Source organism: Lycium barbarum, chromosome 9 (genome assembly GCF_019175385.1).
Source record: "Lycium barbarum isolate Lr01 chromosome 9, ASM1917538v2, whole genome shotgun sequence".
NCBI lineage: Eukaryota > Viridiplantae > Streptophyta > Magnoliopsida > Solanales > Solanaceae > Lycium > Lycium barbarum.
The window spans coordinates 48,600,143-48,618,290 of record NC_083345.1 but is presented as its reverse complement, the minus strand read 5'-3'; the positions used below and the strand labels follow the sequence as shown (position 1 = coordinate 48,618,290).

The 18,148-nt window shown below is 39.3% G+C and overlaps 1 protein-coding gene across 14 annotated transcripts; it reads right to left on the bottom strand.

Moving 5' to 3' along the window:
* Positions 1-377: 377 nt before the first annotated feature.
* Positions 378-14,214, bottom strand: LOC132612358 (pentatricopeptide repeat-containing protein At3g53170-like). Of its 14 annotated transcripts, none has more exons than XR_009571729.1 (5): positions 13,824-14,214; positions 3,571-4,666; positions 2,587-3,081; positions 2,365-2,506; positions 378-1,523 (listed from the first exon to the last, which is right to left on the bottom strand). XR_009571729.1 is itself a non-coding variant. In XM_060326637.1 (3 exons), the coding sequence occupies exons 1-3, from the start codon at positions 14,121-14,123 to the stop codon at positions 3,041-3,043; spliced, it is 1,437 nt and encodes a 478-aa protein (XP_060182620.1). In that variant the 5' UTR covers positions 14,124-14,214; the 3' UTR covers positions 1,578-3,040. The 14 variants fall into 14 exon arrangements, 1 of the variants encoding a protein (XP_060182620.1); XR_009571728.1 differs by having other exon boundaries at positions 378-1,520; XR_009571730.1 differs by having other exon boundaries at positions 378-1,516.
* Between the last annotated feature and the right edge of the window lie 3,934 nt (positions 14,215-18,148).

The following is an 18,148-nucleotide window of genomic DNA, read 5'->3' as shown; positions in this document are numbered from 1 at the left end:
CTCTTCTACTTCTCCTTGCGAATCCTCAAGGGACTCTACTTCTTCCGTTGGGAACTCCACAGCTTCATGAAAGACCTCATCCTCATTTCCCTCTATCATATTCAAGTTTTTAGGCTTGCACTGATGGCTTGGAAAGTATCGTTCATGACATTTGTAGCACAACCTTTTGTCACGAGAAACTTCTATGGTTCTGTTAGTTGGGCCTTTGGTAACAATAGGAGGCAAAGCTTTAAGAAGAAGAATGTTTGGGTTGTAGGTTTCTATAGATTGAGGCAAAGGTTTTCTCATGAAGTTTGGCTATCTCAAGAGCTTCAAGCATAGTTTGAGGGTTAGAAGCCCTAACCATAGATTGTAAATCAAAGCTTAACCCTCCAACAAAACAGTACACAAAATATGCCTCATTCAATGTAGGGTTAACCAACAACAAATAGAAACGCATTTCTTCAAATTTTTTGAAAAAACTATCAACGTCAGCCTATTGTTGTAACCTATTGAACTCAGTCACCACATCCATGGGCGTATATTTCCATACCTGCGACAAACATCCAAAAAAAAAATGTTTCCCAAGCCACGAAACCCCCACGCTCCATCATGTAAACATCAAACCAAGGATCATTTTGATCCTTAATGTGCACAGCCACGATATGCATTTTTTGCTCTGGGGTCACCTGGTATAGCTCAAAGAACCTCTCACACCTCCTTATCCACCCACGTGGGTTATTGGTATCGAATTCAAGGAAGGAAAATGTAATTTTTGGGGACTTAAATTGGGTATTAGCTGCAAGTACCATAGCATTGGACTGGTAGTACGTTTGGTAGTTGGCTTGGAATCTGGGTTGGTGTGTGGTCTGGTTAATAGGAGGTTTATTTGGTTGAGTAAAAGGTCTGGTGAACAGATTGTTGTAAGCTATCGGAGTAGTATAAGCAGTTCCAAGGGGGCTGTAAAAAAAGGTGGTGTCATTAGATTATTAAGATGGGTCCTAGAAAAATTTGACGCAGTCATGGGTTGAGAAAAAGTTAATGGTGAAGTAAGGATAGTTGGTGGTAGTGGTAACTTGGTTGAAATAGGAAACCGGGGCTAGAGGATAGGGAGATGAAAATGTATAATGGGGTATAGGGATAGGAGCAGAGAAATTTTGAGGATTGAAGGGAGCTTAAGGTAAAATCGCACCACGGGAACTCGGAGGAGTATTGAGCAGTCCAGATGGCCTAGCAAGCCCCATAACCGACAGCTCGCCTCTTTCCACTGATGAACCCCCCAACGCCAGGGCAACCAACGAACGACCAGAGGCAGCAGATTCTACCCTTGAAGTGTTATCCATCTAACCTAGCAAGTGCATCAAATCGCCTGTTGGCTTCAGAGTTGAACCGAGCTTGGTCCAACTCCAACTGCTCCATCCTTTTCTTGTTTTCACCGATAAAGGCTTGAAGTTGAGCTTCGATTTTTTTCTACCCATCTTCAGCATCATTAGAAGTTTGGGACTCCACCAATGGTGATTCAGATTGCCGTCGGAACCTGGCTACTGATACCAAATGTAAGGAAAGAGACAAAGCAATAAAACAGTAAAAGAAAGAAATATGGAAAAAGATAACTTTTGGTAATTTTCTCATAGATTCTTTTGATTACAGCCTTAGCTAAATACGGCTACAAGGACAGCTGTCTCTAACAATCACAACCAATAAAAAATAGACAACATACTAATATTAAAACGGCTAGCTACTGCCACCTGTCCTACTCAGATGAAGACAACTCATAGGACTTAATTAAACTAACACAAGACTGCAAGGATTCTACTTGTATTTAAAAGAGAATAGGCTAAATTCCCAAAATAAGCCAAGACTTTCTATTTCGCAACATATATCTGTTCTGTCAAGGTAGCATTCAGTTTGATTTGTATGCATCTTGACTATTCTAAGGAATGCTTGCATCATCCCTTCAGTACAAGTTAAGATGCACATTTATAAGGGGGTGGGCGTGGGCAAGAGCATCCCAGTATATTCGAATATCCATCCTTCGAGCCCTGGACCACTGAGTGGGCACAACTATCATCCCTAAAATTAAAATTTATGAAGTTGCAGTCAGCCAAAGAAATATACTATATTGAGTACATATGGATCTGTTGGAGTATCCCACCAAGATCAGCTTCGATAATATCCCTTAAAGAGCAAAACATTGCGATTACAGTAATAACTCACACTTTCTCATCGAGAACCTTGTCCTACAAGACTTCTTGCTTTTTTTCTTGTTTCTCACAAGACTTATTTTTAGACTTCTAAGCAAAAATAAGAAATGTGAAGAAGGCTGGATAATGGCAGTGACATCGAATTCTGCACCTTAAACATTTCGACGCAGTTATTGGGTACCTGGAGGCCGTAGCTTCCTTCAGCAAAAGTTATCTCTATCTTTAACTTGGTTACTGGAGACAATTGATCAAGAGAGTGACACGACAAGACGTTTGTGAAGCCACTGAAGCTTCAGCTGCAGCTTTTCAATGGATTATCTGTGCTGAATTCACTGAAAGTTTTTAGAGATATATCAAACATGTATCAAAATTCATTTCCCAGTAACAAGTTAAACTATCTTACACTATATTGCTCCATGTATCTGCTACTCTAAGACTTGCATCCAGTAAGAGGTAAAACGACCGATTCAGAAGGAAGAATCAGCAAGTGTCTTAATAATGCTCCATCTGTCCATGGCTTTGCTCTTTTGAAAGAAGCCCTGTTACATCACTGACCTGTCCAAATCCCGCGTATGGTTATGAGTCAGCTCTCGTTAGAAAAAAAGGCTTTGCGGCATGACTATTAGTACTGCAATACTAAACCCCAGTGACAGCTGAAATTGTGTAGCTCCTCAATGTGTTACCAAGGAGTTAATTATCCATCATAATCACCCACTACAGAGAAAATCGCCATTCACCTAAGCACCACTGAGGTTATCAACTGAAGATGAATCCAGATGTTGCACGACAGACAGCACAGCATGGTTTGGCTGTTTCGTGGACGTAGTAAATGCGAGAAGTTTAACTGCCCTCCCTCCCTATAACGTCCTTCCCTCTCCAGCATCAAAAGCCGCAAAATCTATTTAGTTGTGCGTTAAGGACTTTAAAAGCTAACAGAAACATGTAACGAGAAAGTGCACTGCTGCAAAAAGACTCACTATGTTCTTCTCCTTAAATCCATGCCATCTGATTTACGAATTGTTATAGCATACCTCTACACAAAAGCAGATAGATTGTACTAGCCGCCGATCAATTCATTTGATTCTAAGAAAATGTAACAACAAAGCGTCAGATATCAAGCGGTCATTTGAATGATAAATTAGTATACATATCACAGCTAAATAAAAGCTAATTTATTAGAGAATACCAGAGTCTTTTATTATCATCTGCATTTAGCCAGAAATAACTTAAATAGCTGGAATTTATGCTACTAACTGTGAGTCTGAGAGGATTCATACTTTATGAAGAAAAAATGCTATGCACATGGAGAAACAGAAAAGAAGAAGAAGAAGAACAGTAAAATATCAAACAAAAACAATATGAATAACAGTAAAAATAGTACAAGTACCTGAAGTACCACAAGAAGTGATCATTTTCGTCTTCAAGTCATTGGCAGCTTCGATCATCCCTTGTGCATTGTAGGCCTGGATCATGGTAGAAAATGTGATGTAGTCTGGTTTACATTTTCTGACCTTCATTTCCAAGAACAATGCCAGCATCCTCTCTATATCACCAGCTTGACCATAAGCACTGATGATGCAATTGAAAAAAGGAGTATCTAGAACTACATCTGAATTCTCTACTTGCCTCATGATTGAATCAACTTTTTCCACAAGTCCAGCTTTACTATAAGCACTGACAAGAGAGCAATAAGTGAACGAAGTTGGCTTCACCCCTTCCTGCTTCATCTGTAGGAAAAACTGCTCCATGTTCTTACTATGGCCAGCCTTACCCAATGTCTCAATGATAATATTGTAAGTCACAACTGTTGGGGAATAGAACCGATTCCTCATAAAATCAAGTACAGACTCCATTTTATGATACATGCCAGCTCTTCCATATGACTTGATTAGAATGTTATATGTCATAACATCTGGCTTTATTCCCATTACCTGAAATTCTTCAAACCACTTCTCCATTTTCTCAAGTTTCCCGCAGCTACCGTAGGACCCAATTACTGAATTCAAGGTGAAAACATCTGGAGAGGCAGTCTCACTTTCGATCATATCTGTCAAGGAGCTTTCCATCAGCTCAAACAGCTTGGCTTTACCATAGCCATCAATTATGGTATTGTACGTCACAGAAGTACATTCAATTCCCAAATACACCATCTCGGCTAAAATATTTTCAATCATATCAAAACGACGAACTTTAATGCAGCACTTAATAAGGATCGAGTAAGTATACACATCAGGCTTGCAATTACTAACTGATTTCATATCATCAATGGTTCGCAAGGCCTCATCAAGGAGACCACTAAGGCCATATGCACTTACAAGTGCAGTGTAAACATCTACTGTTGGTTGAAGCCCATCCGCTAGCATAATCTCAAAAAGCAAACTAGCTTGATTTGGCTGCTTGCACTTGCTGAGCATCATCAAAAGCTTAGCATATGTATGGCATCTTGGCTCATACCAATGTTGCTTGTGAAGAAGGTCAAATATCTAGAAGTAAGAACAAATTTCTGTCAGAAAAATTGTTAAAACAACAAATATGAGTTTTATCTACAGTTTTATTTGGAACACAGTAACAAATACATAGGCTTCTGGGTGAGTCAATCAACTAAGCCTCATTCCAAACTATTGCTTCAACAAGTGTATGCAACGGAAAATTCATAAATGAAAAACAATGCAACCTGAGGAAAGAAATACTAATTCTGACTTCACGATTAGATTTAAAATATTAAACCTTAAACACACAATAGTTCACCTATTTTTTCTAGCCTCCACTCCATTCCAGTTGAGCATGTGATCAAGAGTTTAAACAGAAGAATAACAAAAGACTTGCAATGAAGGGGCTTGAAGAGAAGTTTTTCAAGCCAGTCTTGGAAAGTTATTTCAATTCCCTAAAAGGCATGAGGAAAGATGACCAGTTGAACTATTTGAAAGTGAATATTAGCTGATTTTGTAACCAAGAAAAATGTATCTGACAAGAATATTTTAGGATGTAGCCTATGCTGCGTTTGTACATGTGCATATAAATCACAGCGCTGATAGGAATGCACTGCGACTGGCATGAAGATTGAGGGGATGTTCAATATGCAATAATAACAGTTCTATGGAAATTGGACACCTACAAGTTGATACAAGGAAGCAATGGAGAAGGAATTTTATGGCCAATTTAAATCATCAGAACTGAATGAAAATGAAGGATACACAAAGGCAAGATTACAATAAGTTATTTTCTGTATTTACTATGAATTGAGAAAGCATCAAACGTGATTCACCTGTATCTGAATTTTGTAATATCTTGCTATATCAGTAATTGTTGTATGTTTATGTTCTTGAAATAGTAGAATGCTTCATCAAACAATAGCCTAATGGTCTGTTTCAGACTAACATGAAAATTGTAAATACTAGAGACACAAGGAGCAGTAAACAATGGGAAATAACAACAAAAATGAATGACTATTGAGCTCTATAATAATTTTTAGTTATTCTGTCGTTTTAGAATTCATCAGAACAATGAAAAAACAACCTGAAACAGTTTATCCCACTGAGGAATCAGAGAGTGAATTGCTGTTTCAAGCTTCTTCCTATTGCCTTTTTATTTTCTCTTCAATTCACTGAATTTAATTGAATTTACATTAGTTTAGTTCCAAAGCTCTCTTCTTTTACATTTCTTTAGAAATTTATTGAAGCATCAACAAAGAATGAAGTAAAACTATTACTCCCTCCGTGCCAAAGTTTGACCAGTTTGGGAGTCAAACAACTTTTTATTTGACTTAATGTTAAACATAGATTCTTCGAGTATTTTATAATAAAATTTACATATTTGAAAACTACATAAAAAGTACTATAAGTCTGCATAATTAATAATTCACAATATATGAAAATAGTTGGAGAAAATCGTAGTCAAAGAAAGAGTTGTTTGACTCCCAAACTGGTCAACCTTCAAACAAATTGAGACGGAGGGAGTAACAATTAAAAAAAAATTACAATTCTGGAACCAAGTTTAGATAAATTTATCAGGGGCTATATCCTAAAAAAACTACAAAGACATCACAGGTTACTTCTTTGTCCTTACTGAAATGTTCAAAATCGACTCATGCTAATGAAGGGTGTGTTTGGTATGAAGGAAAATGTTTTCCTATTTTCCATTCTTTGTCTCACATCGTATTGGTGCAGGGTGGATGAAATGGAGGCTCGCTTCAGGAGTGCTGTGTGATAAGAAGGTGCCACCAAAACTTAAAGGCAGGTTCTTTAAAGTAGTTATGAGACCGACTTTGTTGTACGGGACAGAGTGTTGGGCAGTCAAGAGCTCTCACGTCCAAAAGATGAAAGTTGCGAAAATGAGAATGTTGCGATGGATGTGTGGGCACACCAGGCGAGATAGGATTAGGAATGAAGATATCCGGGATAAGGTGGGAGTGGCTTCAGTGGAAGACAAGATGCGGGAAGCGAGGCTGAGATGGTTTGGGCATGTGAGGAGGAGACACACAGATGCCCCAATGCGGAGGTGTGAGAGGTTAGCTATGGATGGTTTCAGAAGAGGTAGGGGTAGGCCGAAGGAGTACTGAGGAGAGGTGCTTAGACAGGACATGGCGCAGTTTCAGCTTACCGAGGACATGACCTTAAATAGGAGGGTATGGAGGACTCAGATTAGGGTAGAAGGCTAGTAGGTAGTAACAGTTTTGATCTATAGTCTATTGTCCTTTGATTCTTGCTACTATATGTTGTTTCTTGTACTTCGATTATCTTATTTATCTGTGGTAGCTACTGCTTCCTTTTAACAGACTTCTCTATCATGATTTTTTTTTTTGATAATGGTAACAGTTAACTATATATCCACAGGTATACTACATCAAAAAGAATGTAGTCCCCCTTTCAAAATGTTACACCTTACAGCTTGATCTCCTATCTATATTCTTCCTTACAAGTAATCTAAAACATCAAAAATATCTTCAGTTTGACCTAAAACTTCCTGTTTACACCAAAAATAGTATAGAGCTAAACAATTCATTTTAAACTTCTGTAGGTCACTTTGTTTGCCCTCAAAACATCTCTGATTTCTTTGTTTCCATACTGTCCACCAAATACATGCTGGGACAATTTTCCATCTCTCTTCCTGTCTTGCAGCATTGCCGTCTCTGTTCCAGCAGCTAAGAACTCCTTTAATGCTCCCTGGTTTCACCCACCTGATCTTCCTCAGACTGATGAATATCTTCCATAACTGATCTGCCCATTTGCAGTGTAAAAAAAGATGGTTGATTGTTTCTGCTTGTTCCCCACATAAATAGCATCTAGAGCACAACTGGAACCCCCTCTTGTTTAAATTCTCATGAGTCAACACTACTTCCTTTGCCAATAGCCAGGAAAAACAATTTACCTTGTAAGGTATTTTAGTTTTCCATATCATCTTCCATGGCCATCCTACCTCCTGGTTGTTTGATGTGTTCAGGTCTCTGTAAGCAGAATTTACAGTGAACAAACCTTTGTTGTCTATCTTCCAAACCATAGTATCTCTTTCTCCTGTTAAATTATTGAATTGATCAACTATGGAGTAGAAGGCCGCTATTCTTTCCATTTCCCAGTCATTTAAATGTCTTCTGAGGTGTAAATTCCAACCTTGTCCTGTCCATAATTCAGCAACTGTAGCTTGTTGTTGAAGGCATAATGTGTATAGATCTGGATAGAGTTGCTTTAGAGGTTCATGACCAATCCACTTGTCATCCCAGAAGGAAACTTTCAGGCCGTTGCCAACTTTGAACCTGGATCTGTTTATGACTAAAGGCCATAGATGTCTGATTGTTCTCCATACACTACAACCATATGGTATTGTCACCACATTTGTCATCCAGCTATTCTCCATACCATACTTTGCAGAGATGACCTCCTTCCATAGCATATTGTCAGTTGTTGCAAATTTCCATAACCATTTCATCATCAAACTTCTGTTCTGCATTTTCATGTCTCTGATCCCCACACCTCCTTCTTTCTTGTTCACTGTTGCTTCCTCCCAATTGACCAGATGGAACTTTTTCTTGTCTTCATTACCCTGCCAGAAAAAATTCCTTCTTAAGGCATCAATTCTTTTTATCACACTCACTGGAGCAGGGAAGACTGACATCATGTAAGAAGGAAAAGCATCAAGCACACTGTTGACCAAAGTTAGTCTTCCTCCCAAGGAGAGATATTGACTTTTCCAGTTTGTTAATCTCTTCTCACACTTCTCCACCACCCCATTCCATATTCCCTTAGACTTGCTTTTTGCTCCCAAAGACATGCCTAGATATGTTGTTGGAAGTTCTCCTACTTTACCTCCCAACTTTTCTGCCAAACTTTCCAAATCTGTTACTTCATTGATGGGATAAATGAAGCTTTTCCCCCAGTTGATATGTAGCCCTGATACAGCTTCAAATATGATGAAAATGACCCTCAGAACCAATATCTGTTCTTCCACTGCCTCACAAAAAACCAATGTATCATCTGCATATTGCAAATGAGTTACTTCCAAGTTATTTACTAATCTGTTGTCCACCTGAAATCCCCTGACCCAACCTTTTACCTTTGCTGTTTGAATCATGTTACTCAAACCTTCCATTGCTAAGATGAAGAGAAATGGGGATAAGGGGTCTCCCTGTCTCAAACCCCTCTGAGAGGGAAAAAAGCCATTTGGGGTTCTGTTAATCAAGACAGAGAATCTGACTGTACTAATGCATTGCTTTATCCATCTAATCCATCTGGCACCAAAACCCATCTTCTGTAGCATTTGAACAAGAAAATTCCAATTCAAGTGATCATATGCTTTCTGTATATCTAGCTTACATAGAATTCCTGGTTTCTGGCTTCTCTGTCTAGACTCCACACATTCATTTGCAATCAGCACTGCATCCATGATCTGTCTGCCTTTGATAAAGGCCATCTGCTGTCTATCCACTAGCTTGTGAATAACTTTTTTCAGTCTTTCAGCTAGTAGTTTAGCTATGATCTTGTAAACCCCCCCTATCAGGCTGATTGGTCTGAAATCATTTAACTCCACTGCTCCTTTCTTCTTTGGAATGAGTGCCACAAAAGTGGCATTGAGGCTCCTTTCAAAGATTCCTTCTCTATGGAAATTCTGAAAAGCTGCAACTAGGTCTGGGCTGATGATTTCCCAGCACTGACTGAAAAATGCCATGGTAAATCCATCCGGGCCTGGTGCTTTGTAACCTGCACAAGCTTTTATGCTGTCCAGAATTTCTTGAGCTTCAAATGGTGCTTGCAGGAGGTTATTGTCAGCATCTTCAATCATGGGGCAGTCTCTCATGTCTAATTGTGGTCTCCAGTCCTCTGTCTCAGTATACAATTTCTCATAGTAATCAACAATTTCCTCTTGCACCTCTATTGGATCAGTTATTGTTTCTCCTCTAACCCTCAGCTTGTCAATTGTGTTGCTTCTTCTATGAGCATTAGCTGTTCTGTGAAAAAAACTAGTGTTCCTATCCCCTTGTTTTAGCCAGGTTGCCCTCGATCTTTGCCTCCATTTTGTCTCTTCTTTTCTGGCTATATCTTCAAATTCCATGGTGAGAGCTAGTCTGGAGGCTATCTCTTCTTCCTCTAAAGCTCTCTGTTCTTGTATTTCCTCCAACTTAGCTAGTTGGCTTAACACTTTCTGCTTTTGAATTCCCAGATTGCCTTGTGCTGTCTTGCTCCATTCTTTCAATTTCCCCTTTAAAGCTCTTAGCTTTGTTACCAGAATGTAATCAGGTTTCCCACTGTGGTTGAAAGAATCCCACCACCCCTTCACTCTTTCATTGAACCCTTCTGTATCCAGCCACCAATTTTCAAACTTAAAGTAGGAATTTGTAGTTTCCCAACCTCCACATTGCAACATTATAGGCGAATGATCAGAGGTCACTCTGTGACTAATGGATTGTTTAATATTTCTGAAGTTTGCATCCCATTCTTCACAAAAGAGGAACCTGTCAATTCTTGCTGCTATTGTGAATCTGTCTCCTTTCTTCCAAGTGAAATTTCCCCCTGATAATTCCAGATCTATTAATTCCATATCCTCAATGAAATCAGAGAAATCCGTCATTGCTTTACTGATTCTGTTGCAATTTTTTTTCTCCGAAGGATGTCTGACAATATTGAAATCTCCACACAGCACCCACGGGCCTGAAATTAACCCTCTAGCTGCTCCAATCTCCCACCAAGTCTCTTCCCTCTCCACTCTATCATTTGGTGCATAGACTCCTGTAATATGCCAGTTGAAATCTTAATCTATCCCTGAGAAACTGCAGGAAACAGAGTAAGCTCCCACACTGCTGAGTGTTCCTTCCCAGACCCTTCTATCCCACATTATAACAATTCCACCCCTAGTTCCACTTGCCTCCAATTGTACATAACTCACCCATCTATTCCCCCATACATCCTTTACTATTTCTGCAATTTCCCCTTCCACTTTCGTTTCCTGGAAGCATACCACATCTGCCTTCCAAGTAAGTAATATGTTTTTGATCATGTTTCTTTTCTTAGCACAATTCAGCCCCCTTACATTCCACGACACTATATTTAGCTTCATTGATCCTTGATAGCCAAATATCCCCCCCTGCTCCTGGTACCATAACTCATGAATTTGGTATTCAACTCTAATCCTTTTAGCTCATTTATCCCCTTCCTCTTTATAATTTCCTGATCCCCCTGTTTCTCCTTGTTCTCCTGTTTATTATTGTCAATCTTCATGAACAGCTCCTTTGCCTTCTCCTCGCACCCTTTGAAATTAACTCCAAATTCTGTACCCATACTCATTATATGTTGCTGAACCCAGACCGGAGTACTCAAAATTTGAGTGGTTCCTTCCCCAGGTAATTGAATCTTCAATGGTACTGCATCTTCTGCTATGAAACTTGAATTCTTCTTGCTCCTTCAATTGCAAAACCCCAGTTTCATCTTTCTCTCTGTATCTTGCTATCTCCATTGGCAAGTCCCCCTCTCTTGGTTCGAGTTGGTTGAAATCGATATCTTTTACTTCTTGTATTTCCAGACTTTGGAACCTATTACGCTTGTTAATTTGTGATATATTTGCTTGAATTTCGATATTTACCATGTCTTCATAATGGGCCTCAGAATTTAATTGTTTTGTCTGATCCCCATCTGTTGGGCCTTTAATAGCTAGGCCCATATGTCCCCCTCTTTTAATTTGGCCTGCTGTAGTTGATAAAGGTCTTTCCCCTTTTGCCTTCTGGTCACGTGCCACTCCATGTGACATTTCCCCATCTTTCGAGGTGCCCACATGGGTTCCCTTAATATTAGCTGATTCTTTCACTAAAAAGGACTGGTTCCCTTTTGCCTTCTGGTCACGTGCCACTCCATGTGACATTTCCCCATCTTTCGAGGTGCCCACATGGGTTCCCTTAATATTAGCTGATTCTTTCACTAAAAAGGACTGGTTTCCTTTATTAACTGCTGGGTCAAAGGCCTCATCTTCTCTTTCTCCTATATTAACTGCTGGGTCAAAAACCTCACCTTCGCTTTCTTCTTTCTCTTCTTTCACAGTCACCGGAATTTCACACCATACCGGAATGGTGTATGTAAACCCCTCGCTGTTCATCTCTATTTCTTTCGGCACCATTTTTCCGTCGCCTTTCACCTTGATACGAGCCCAGTGAAGATGGTTTTTGAGGGATGTCTCTTCTTCCGTCTCGATGAAGCCACCACACTGGTCTCCGATCTGCTTGAATATTCCCTGGGACCACAAATTCATGGGTAACCCTAGAAGTCTGATCCATACCCAATCTCTCCTTATTTCTGCCGGCCAGCACCCTGTAGTTGGGTTCCACCATTCTAAATGCAACTTCATCTTTTTCCAGACCCATTCCCCTGACATTACGTGCTCTGCCGAAACTTTTGATGGCAGTTCGAACATAAAATGTCCATCATTCATAGCAAAAACATTTACCCCTATGGCTGATTTCCAGTTGTTGCATGCCCATCTCCTCACATCATTCAAGGTTGGGGTCTCCTGTGGTGGGCCCTGGAATTTTCCGACGAGGCATCTCTCCAACAGATCTTTCTCCGATTTCGAAGTTCCGCCTGTGATCTTAATACAGTCATCCACTATTTGTATCTTTGCCTGTTTTGTTGCCTCTGTCGTCCATCTGTTGTTGATGCAAGCTTCTTTGAATGATTGGTCAAGCTGCTTCACGGTGTTTTGTTGAACTTGTACTTCTTCTGGTTCATAAATAAAGTTTGCTATTTTGTGAGCAATGTTCCCCCAACCAGCATTGAATGTAGTTTCCGGTGTAATAATGATCGATTTGTTTTGTCCCTGAATGGCAATAAAGCTGATATATCTGCCGCTATCGTTGTATTTAAGAGTGCAATAAAACTCTGAGAAATGGTCCTTCAACTTCCATCTCTTGATTGCTTTCCCCTGTACCTTCGAAGCTTCAATAAATACTGAAACTAACCATTTTAAAACTTTACGGCTAATTTTAACTCTCCTCATTAAATTCCGACTGCGTTCAACCCACTCGTACCAAGATTCTGCTCCATTAATGCACCTAGTAATATCGTAAGACTTGAAACCTGCGTTGTAGAATATAATATTTTTCCCCATCGTACAAAATCCGGCCATGGCCTGCCGAAAAAGGACAGTTTTGACTAACTCTAGGCTAAAATGACTTCTCGTGAACCGTGCCTGGGAGCATTTTTGAAATATTCACACAAGGTAAAGATTGAAACCTTTTTGCTGCCCTTCCTATCATGATTTTTTCGCTTTCTTTAGTTTCATTTTCATTTTGCTTTGAACTGCTTTTACTTATCTGACCTTTTCTCGTCGTGTTTTCTCTTAAGCCGAGGGTCTTTCGGAAACAACCTCCCTATCTTCCGAGATAGGGGTAAGGTCTGCGTACACTTTACCCTCCTCAGACCCCACATTGTGTGATTTCACTGGGTATGTTATTGTTGTTGTTGTTGTTGGTTGCACTAAATATCTTGGAAAATGTTTTCCTCAAAATAGGAGAAAATTGAGGAAAATGTTTTCCTTAAAAAATTGAGGAAAAACATTTTCCCAATCAATAAAAACACACCAACGCATCCCAACCCACCCCGTACAATCCACCCACCCCTACCCCACCCCCTCCCCCTTCTACCCCCACCACCACAAGGTACACTCTGAATTCAAAAATCTCATAGTTTTTGCTGTGAATATATGCAAATGCTTTTAAAATGACATTTTCCAACTTGTGTACCAAACACAGGAACATGAGTAGAAAACCACTTATTTTCCAAGAAATATAAACATTTTCCGGGGAAAGCATTACCAAACTAACCCAAAGTACACTTCTTTTCTGCACATTTCAAATTAGTGAATTTATAAATTAGAGGGAGCACAATGGGGCATTTGCACTTCTGTCCCTATTCTGTGCTGGTATTTAATTTTTGCCCCTCAAGACAAACAATTTTTTCATTGGACATAAGTATATATTTTCGCATCGTAATATCGCACAAGTTATGTCCCGCGCCCTTAAATTACTTATGCCCTGATAGGCATAAGTTCAATTGCTAACGGCAAAAATTAAAGACCAGCCCATTTGAAGAGCAAACGGTGCAATTTCTTCAGCAACACACAATGGGGTCATCGATTTAACAGGAGCAGAAAGAAGAGAGAGCAAACCTTAAGAGCGGATTCCCAATGGTTATCCCTAATAGCATCATCAAGAGCCTCCAAAACAGCCTTAGGCCAAAGATTAGTATACTTTTCAGAGTTGGCTTTCCTCTCAATACCTTTAATAGCTGCTTCTGTTCTAAGTATACGAGATAGTTTCTTCTTTGAACATTTCTCCAGCCTCCCTTGTGATGATGAACATTTCATAATCAATGCGTTTCGTGGCTTTACAGTCAAATAGGAGCTGGAGGATGAGATAAAGGTGTATAAGCAACATGGTTTAGCTGGGCTTAGGATCTGAAGCTCCATACCCACGAAACAAGACGATAAGAGGCGTAAAGAAAGGTAGTGTATGTTATGATAGAGAATAAGACCAAATGATCCCTAACTTTAATTTTAGAGGCAAGGTCATCCCTTATGTTTGAAACTAGACAGGAGCTGCCCGTGCTTACACGGCCCAATTTCAACCACTTCAAATTTTTCTAATTTTGTAATTATAAAGGTTTCGTTTTTTATTATTTTGTAAGTACATAGGGTTAAATTTCATCTTACAATATTTCCAAATTGATTAAATATAAACTTCTGTAATTTTTAATTTTGGTCGAATCTTATACTCCTTAGCATTTGTAATTGCTTTTAATATATTACTTGAAACTAAGATAGATTACAAGAAGACAAATTTCATGCATTTATGGCGTGAACACTTGATGCTAGTAATATTTTTACAGAAAATGAGATATATAGCAAAATGTGAATAAGATCCAATGCTAAACTACAACAATATTATTTTCTTTGTTTTTAAAAGATAAAAGTAACACTGTATGAGAGTCAAACTATCTAACTATTGTTATATATTTTCATTGTGATACTTTCCTCGTGCAATGACATAATATTGTGAATCATGCATTATTTCACTAAAAAAATATGCATGAGCGCAGTTTTAATTTTTGAATACCTTTTTCTAACTTAATACTATTAAACGTTATTTTCTTATAATATTACATTTTTATGTCAAAACTCCTACTTAGTATATCAAATAATAACATATCTTGTGTGATTTATGTTTTGTTATTTTATTTATATTTGCTTCTTGTTTATTTATATAAATAAAGAACAAAAACAGTGAAAATACCTTTTTCAATAGCTCAATAGCCTGTTTTGAAAGTTTTGTGTGTGTGTGAATATTAAAGAGAGAAAAAAGGTAAGGCAAATGGAGTACTACTTGGAGTCCGCGACTTAAGTAGCACAAAAAAAAAAGTTAAACCAAACTAGTACAAAAAAAAACACATTAATAGGTTTTACGCACGAATTTCGTGCGTGAAAGGACCAAACTGCAAAAATGCACTTTGGGCCTTTCACGCACGAAATTCGTGCGTGAAGGAGGGGACCATAAAACCGACCCCTCCTTCCCCACCACAGATCCCGACCGTTCACCCCCACCACACCCCCGCCATCAACGACCATTTCAGGTGGTCCCCAACCCCGAAAACGTTATTTTGTTGCTGTTTTTCAATCCAAAACTCAATATTCTTGGTATATTGAAGTGTACGAACAAGTTTTCAAGGTTAGATTTTGGAATATAGCGGTGCAGAGCTCATTTTGAAAACTCAAAAATACCTTCATTCTAGGTATTTTACTACGAATTTTTTATTACATTGCTAAATATATTATTACCTTAGGACGGATCTGTGGTGGATTGCGCATATTTTTTGTGCGTTGTTGGGCAGTGGGCAGTGGGCGCGGGGACTGCCCAGTGGGTGCGGACTGCCCCCTTTAAAAATTTTATTTTTTAAATTTGTTTATCTATTATTAATTAGTTAATTATTTATTGCTTGTTTATTTAGTATTTGTTAATTGCTTGATTAGCGACTTAAGTATTTATTAATTGTTAGACTAGCTATTTCAATTGTTAGACTGGCTAATTATTTATTTAGTTTTTGCTAAGGCAATTGTTTATTTGTTAATAATTTCTTAATTGTTTCATTAGTTAATTAATTGTTTATTTGTTAAATATATGATAATAATTTATTAATTTTTGATTAGTTACTTAATTTTTTATTTATTAAATATATGATAATAACTTGTTAATTATTTGATTAGTTAGTTAATTGGTTGTTTATTAATTATTTATACTAATTGTATGCTAACTAATTGTTAATTATTTGACTTATTAATTTTTAATCTTTATATTTTAGGATTGAAAACCCTTAGTTTAGGATTCATAACCCGTAGCTTAGGATTGAAAACCCTTAATATAATTTTCGATAAAAGATTACATAACTAATATTACTTGTTAATGATTGATTTAAAATACGTAAAACAGATGGGTCACCACAATCCTTAATAAAATTTTTTATAAAAGATTACATAACTAATACTACTTGTTAATGATTGATTTAAAATGCGTAAAACAGATGGATTGCCACCCTCTTGATCCGGGGCCCTTCGACCGAGAGTTACTGTATCTTCAGCCCGAGCATAGGTCGCAACATATATGGACATCCGACCTGCAGCCTGAGTCTCAGGTCCGTACCCGGTTATGGGACTCAGCATGGGAGATCTTAGCTGCTTGCCCCCCACATCCTCGTGTCCTGGATATACTACGTCGGGGCGGTATCTATTGGTGCGTCGAAGTTGGTCGGGTACAACACGATAGGTCGCTAGTGACGGCATTGATTGAGAGGTGGCGACCGGAGACGCACACATTTCATCTCCGCACCGGTGAGGCTACCATTACCCTTCAGGATGTGGAGGTCATTTCTAGGCTACAGGTTGATGGACGCCCATTGTATATTGAGGAGCCCCCTGTGCTGCCGCCTTACCGGGATGAGTTGACTAGGCTCACCGGTTTCGCGGCTCTGGATGGTCACATTTCCGGCCAGAGTCGGCTTTTGTTGTCGGCCCTTTACGCTCACTTGCGCCTCACAGACATGCAGCATCGGATTGGAGAGGACATGCCTCAGGCTGATGTTGACCGACGCGCGCGTCTATACCTACTCATCATATTCGGGGCCATCCTGTTCCCGAACTCTTCGGGTTCGCATTTGAGCTTGAGGTATCTTCGGTATATCGACGATATCGCCGAGGTAGGATGTTATAGTTGGGGCGTTGCTGTGCTGGGCTACATTTATCGAGGATTATGTCGATGTTCTATGGGCACGAGGGTAGAGGTCCCTGCATTTTGCTCGCTCCTTCAGGTAATATATTTAAGTGTGTGTAATTAAACACAAAATATATTTTTTAAAACGACGACTGATAAAATGTTTTTTAAATGACTATATCAGATATGGGTGTGGACTAGGTTGAGACCTTTTCAGCCCATACCAACTCACCCTCCCGCTAACTATCTTACTGTGCCAATGCCATACGCGCGGAGATGGTCGCGAGGTGTTCGCCGACGTACGAAGACGCATCACAGCCTTCTCCCGTTTAGGGATCAGCTAGACCGCATGACGATGCAAACGGTATGTTCATATTTTGGATCCACACGCTAGACCACATAGCTACTATTTTAATCTTTTATTGTTAACTAGTTCAATTGTTTTTACAGGCTTTTATATGGACGCCGTATGATCATATTTTGGATGAGCTGCCGGCGTTTTGTAGGGCTGGTCATCATATGTGGATGTCGCGGTGTCCATTGATACATATGGATATCGTTGAGTATCACGCGCCCGACCGCGTGTTACGGCAGTTTGGGTATGTACAGAATATACTCGCGGCTACGGTTTGGGAGCATGACCACTATGCGAGGGACGAGCATGCGGGCGTCGATGATGCATGGCGACTCTATATGCAGCAGAAGGTCCAGAGTTGGGATGTGAGGATGACGAGCCTAGCGGTGGTCGGACATGACACTCCAATCCATGTGTACATGGAGTGGTACATGCGGATCACTCGCATCATTATTGGCAACCCCTCTAGGCGTCGTCCAGATGGCCTGGGATATGTAGCTCTCGCAGGAGCGTACGTGTTACATCCCGTATTTTTGAACGTCGGATTAATTGTAAGTTAAGGTGGGGCCCACACATCAAGATTTTTTTTTTGGGACATGTGACAAATTATATGAATCACATATGTGAAGTTAAACACAACTCATGAAGTACCCTTGGTCCAAATCAAAGTGGAAGCCCTCCAAACGAATATTTTTAAGAAAACGTTTTCGGATGACCTTACTTGGAGGGGCAAACACGGTATTATAAGTTTGGAATTTGGAAATATACCAAGAAATAGAAGTTGTAGATAATTGAATTAGCTTTCCATCCATAGGTCGTGGGTTCCAAGGTGACGTCGGTACAAGGAGATATGAACGTTTTAAGGTCGAAAGGTCAGTG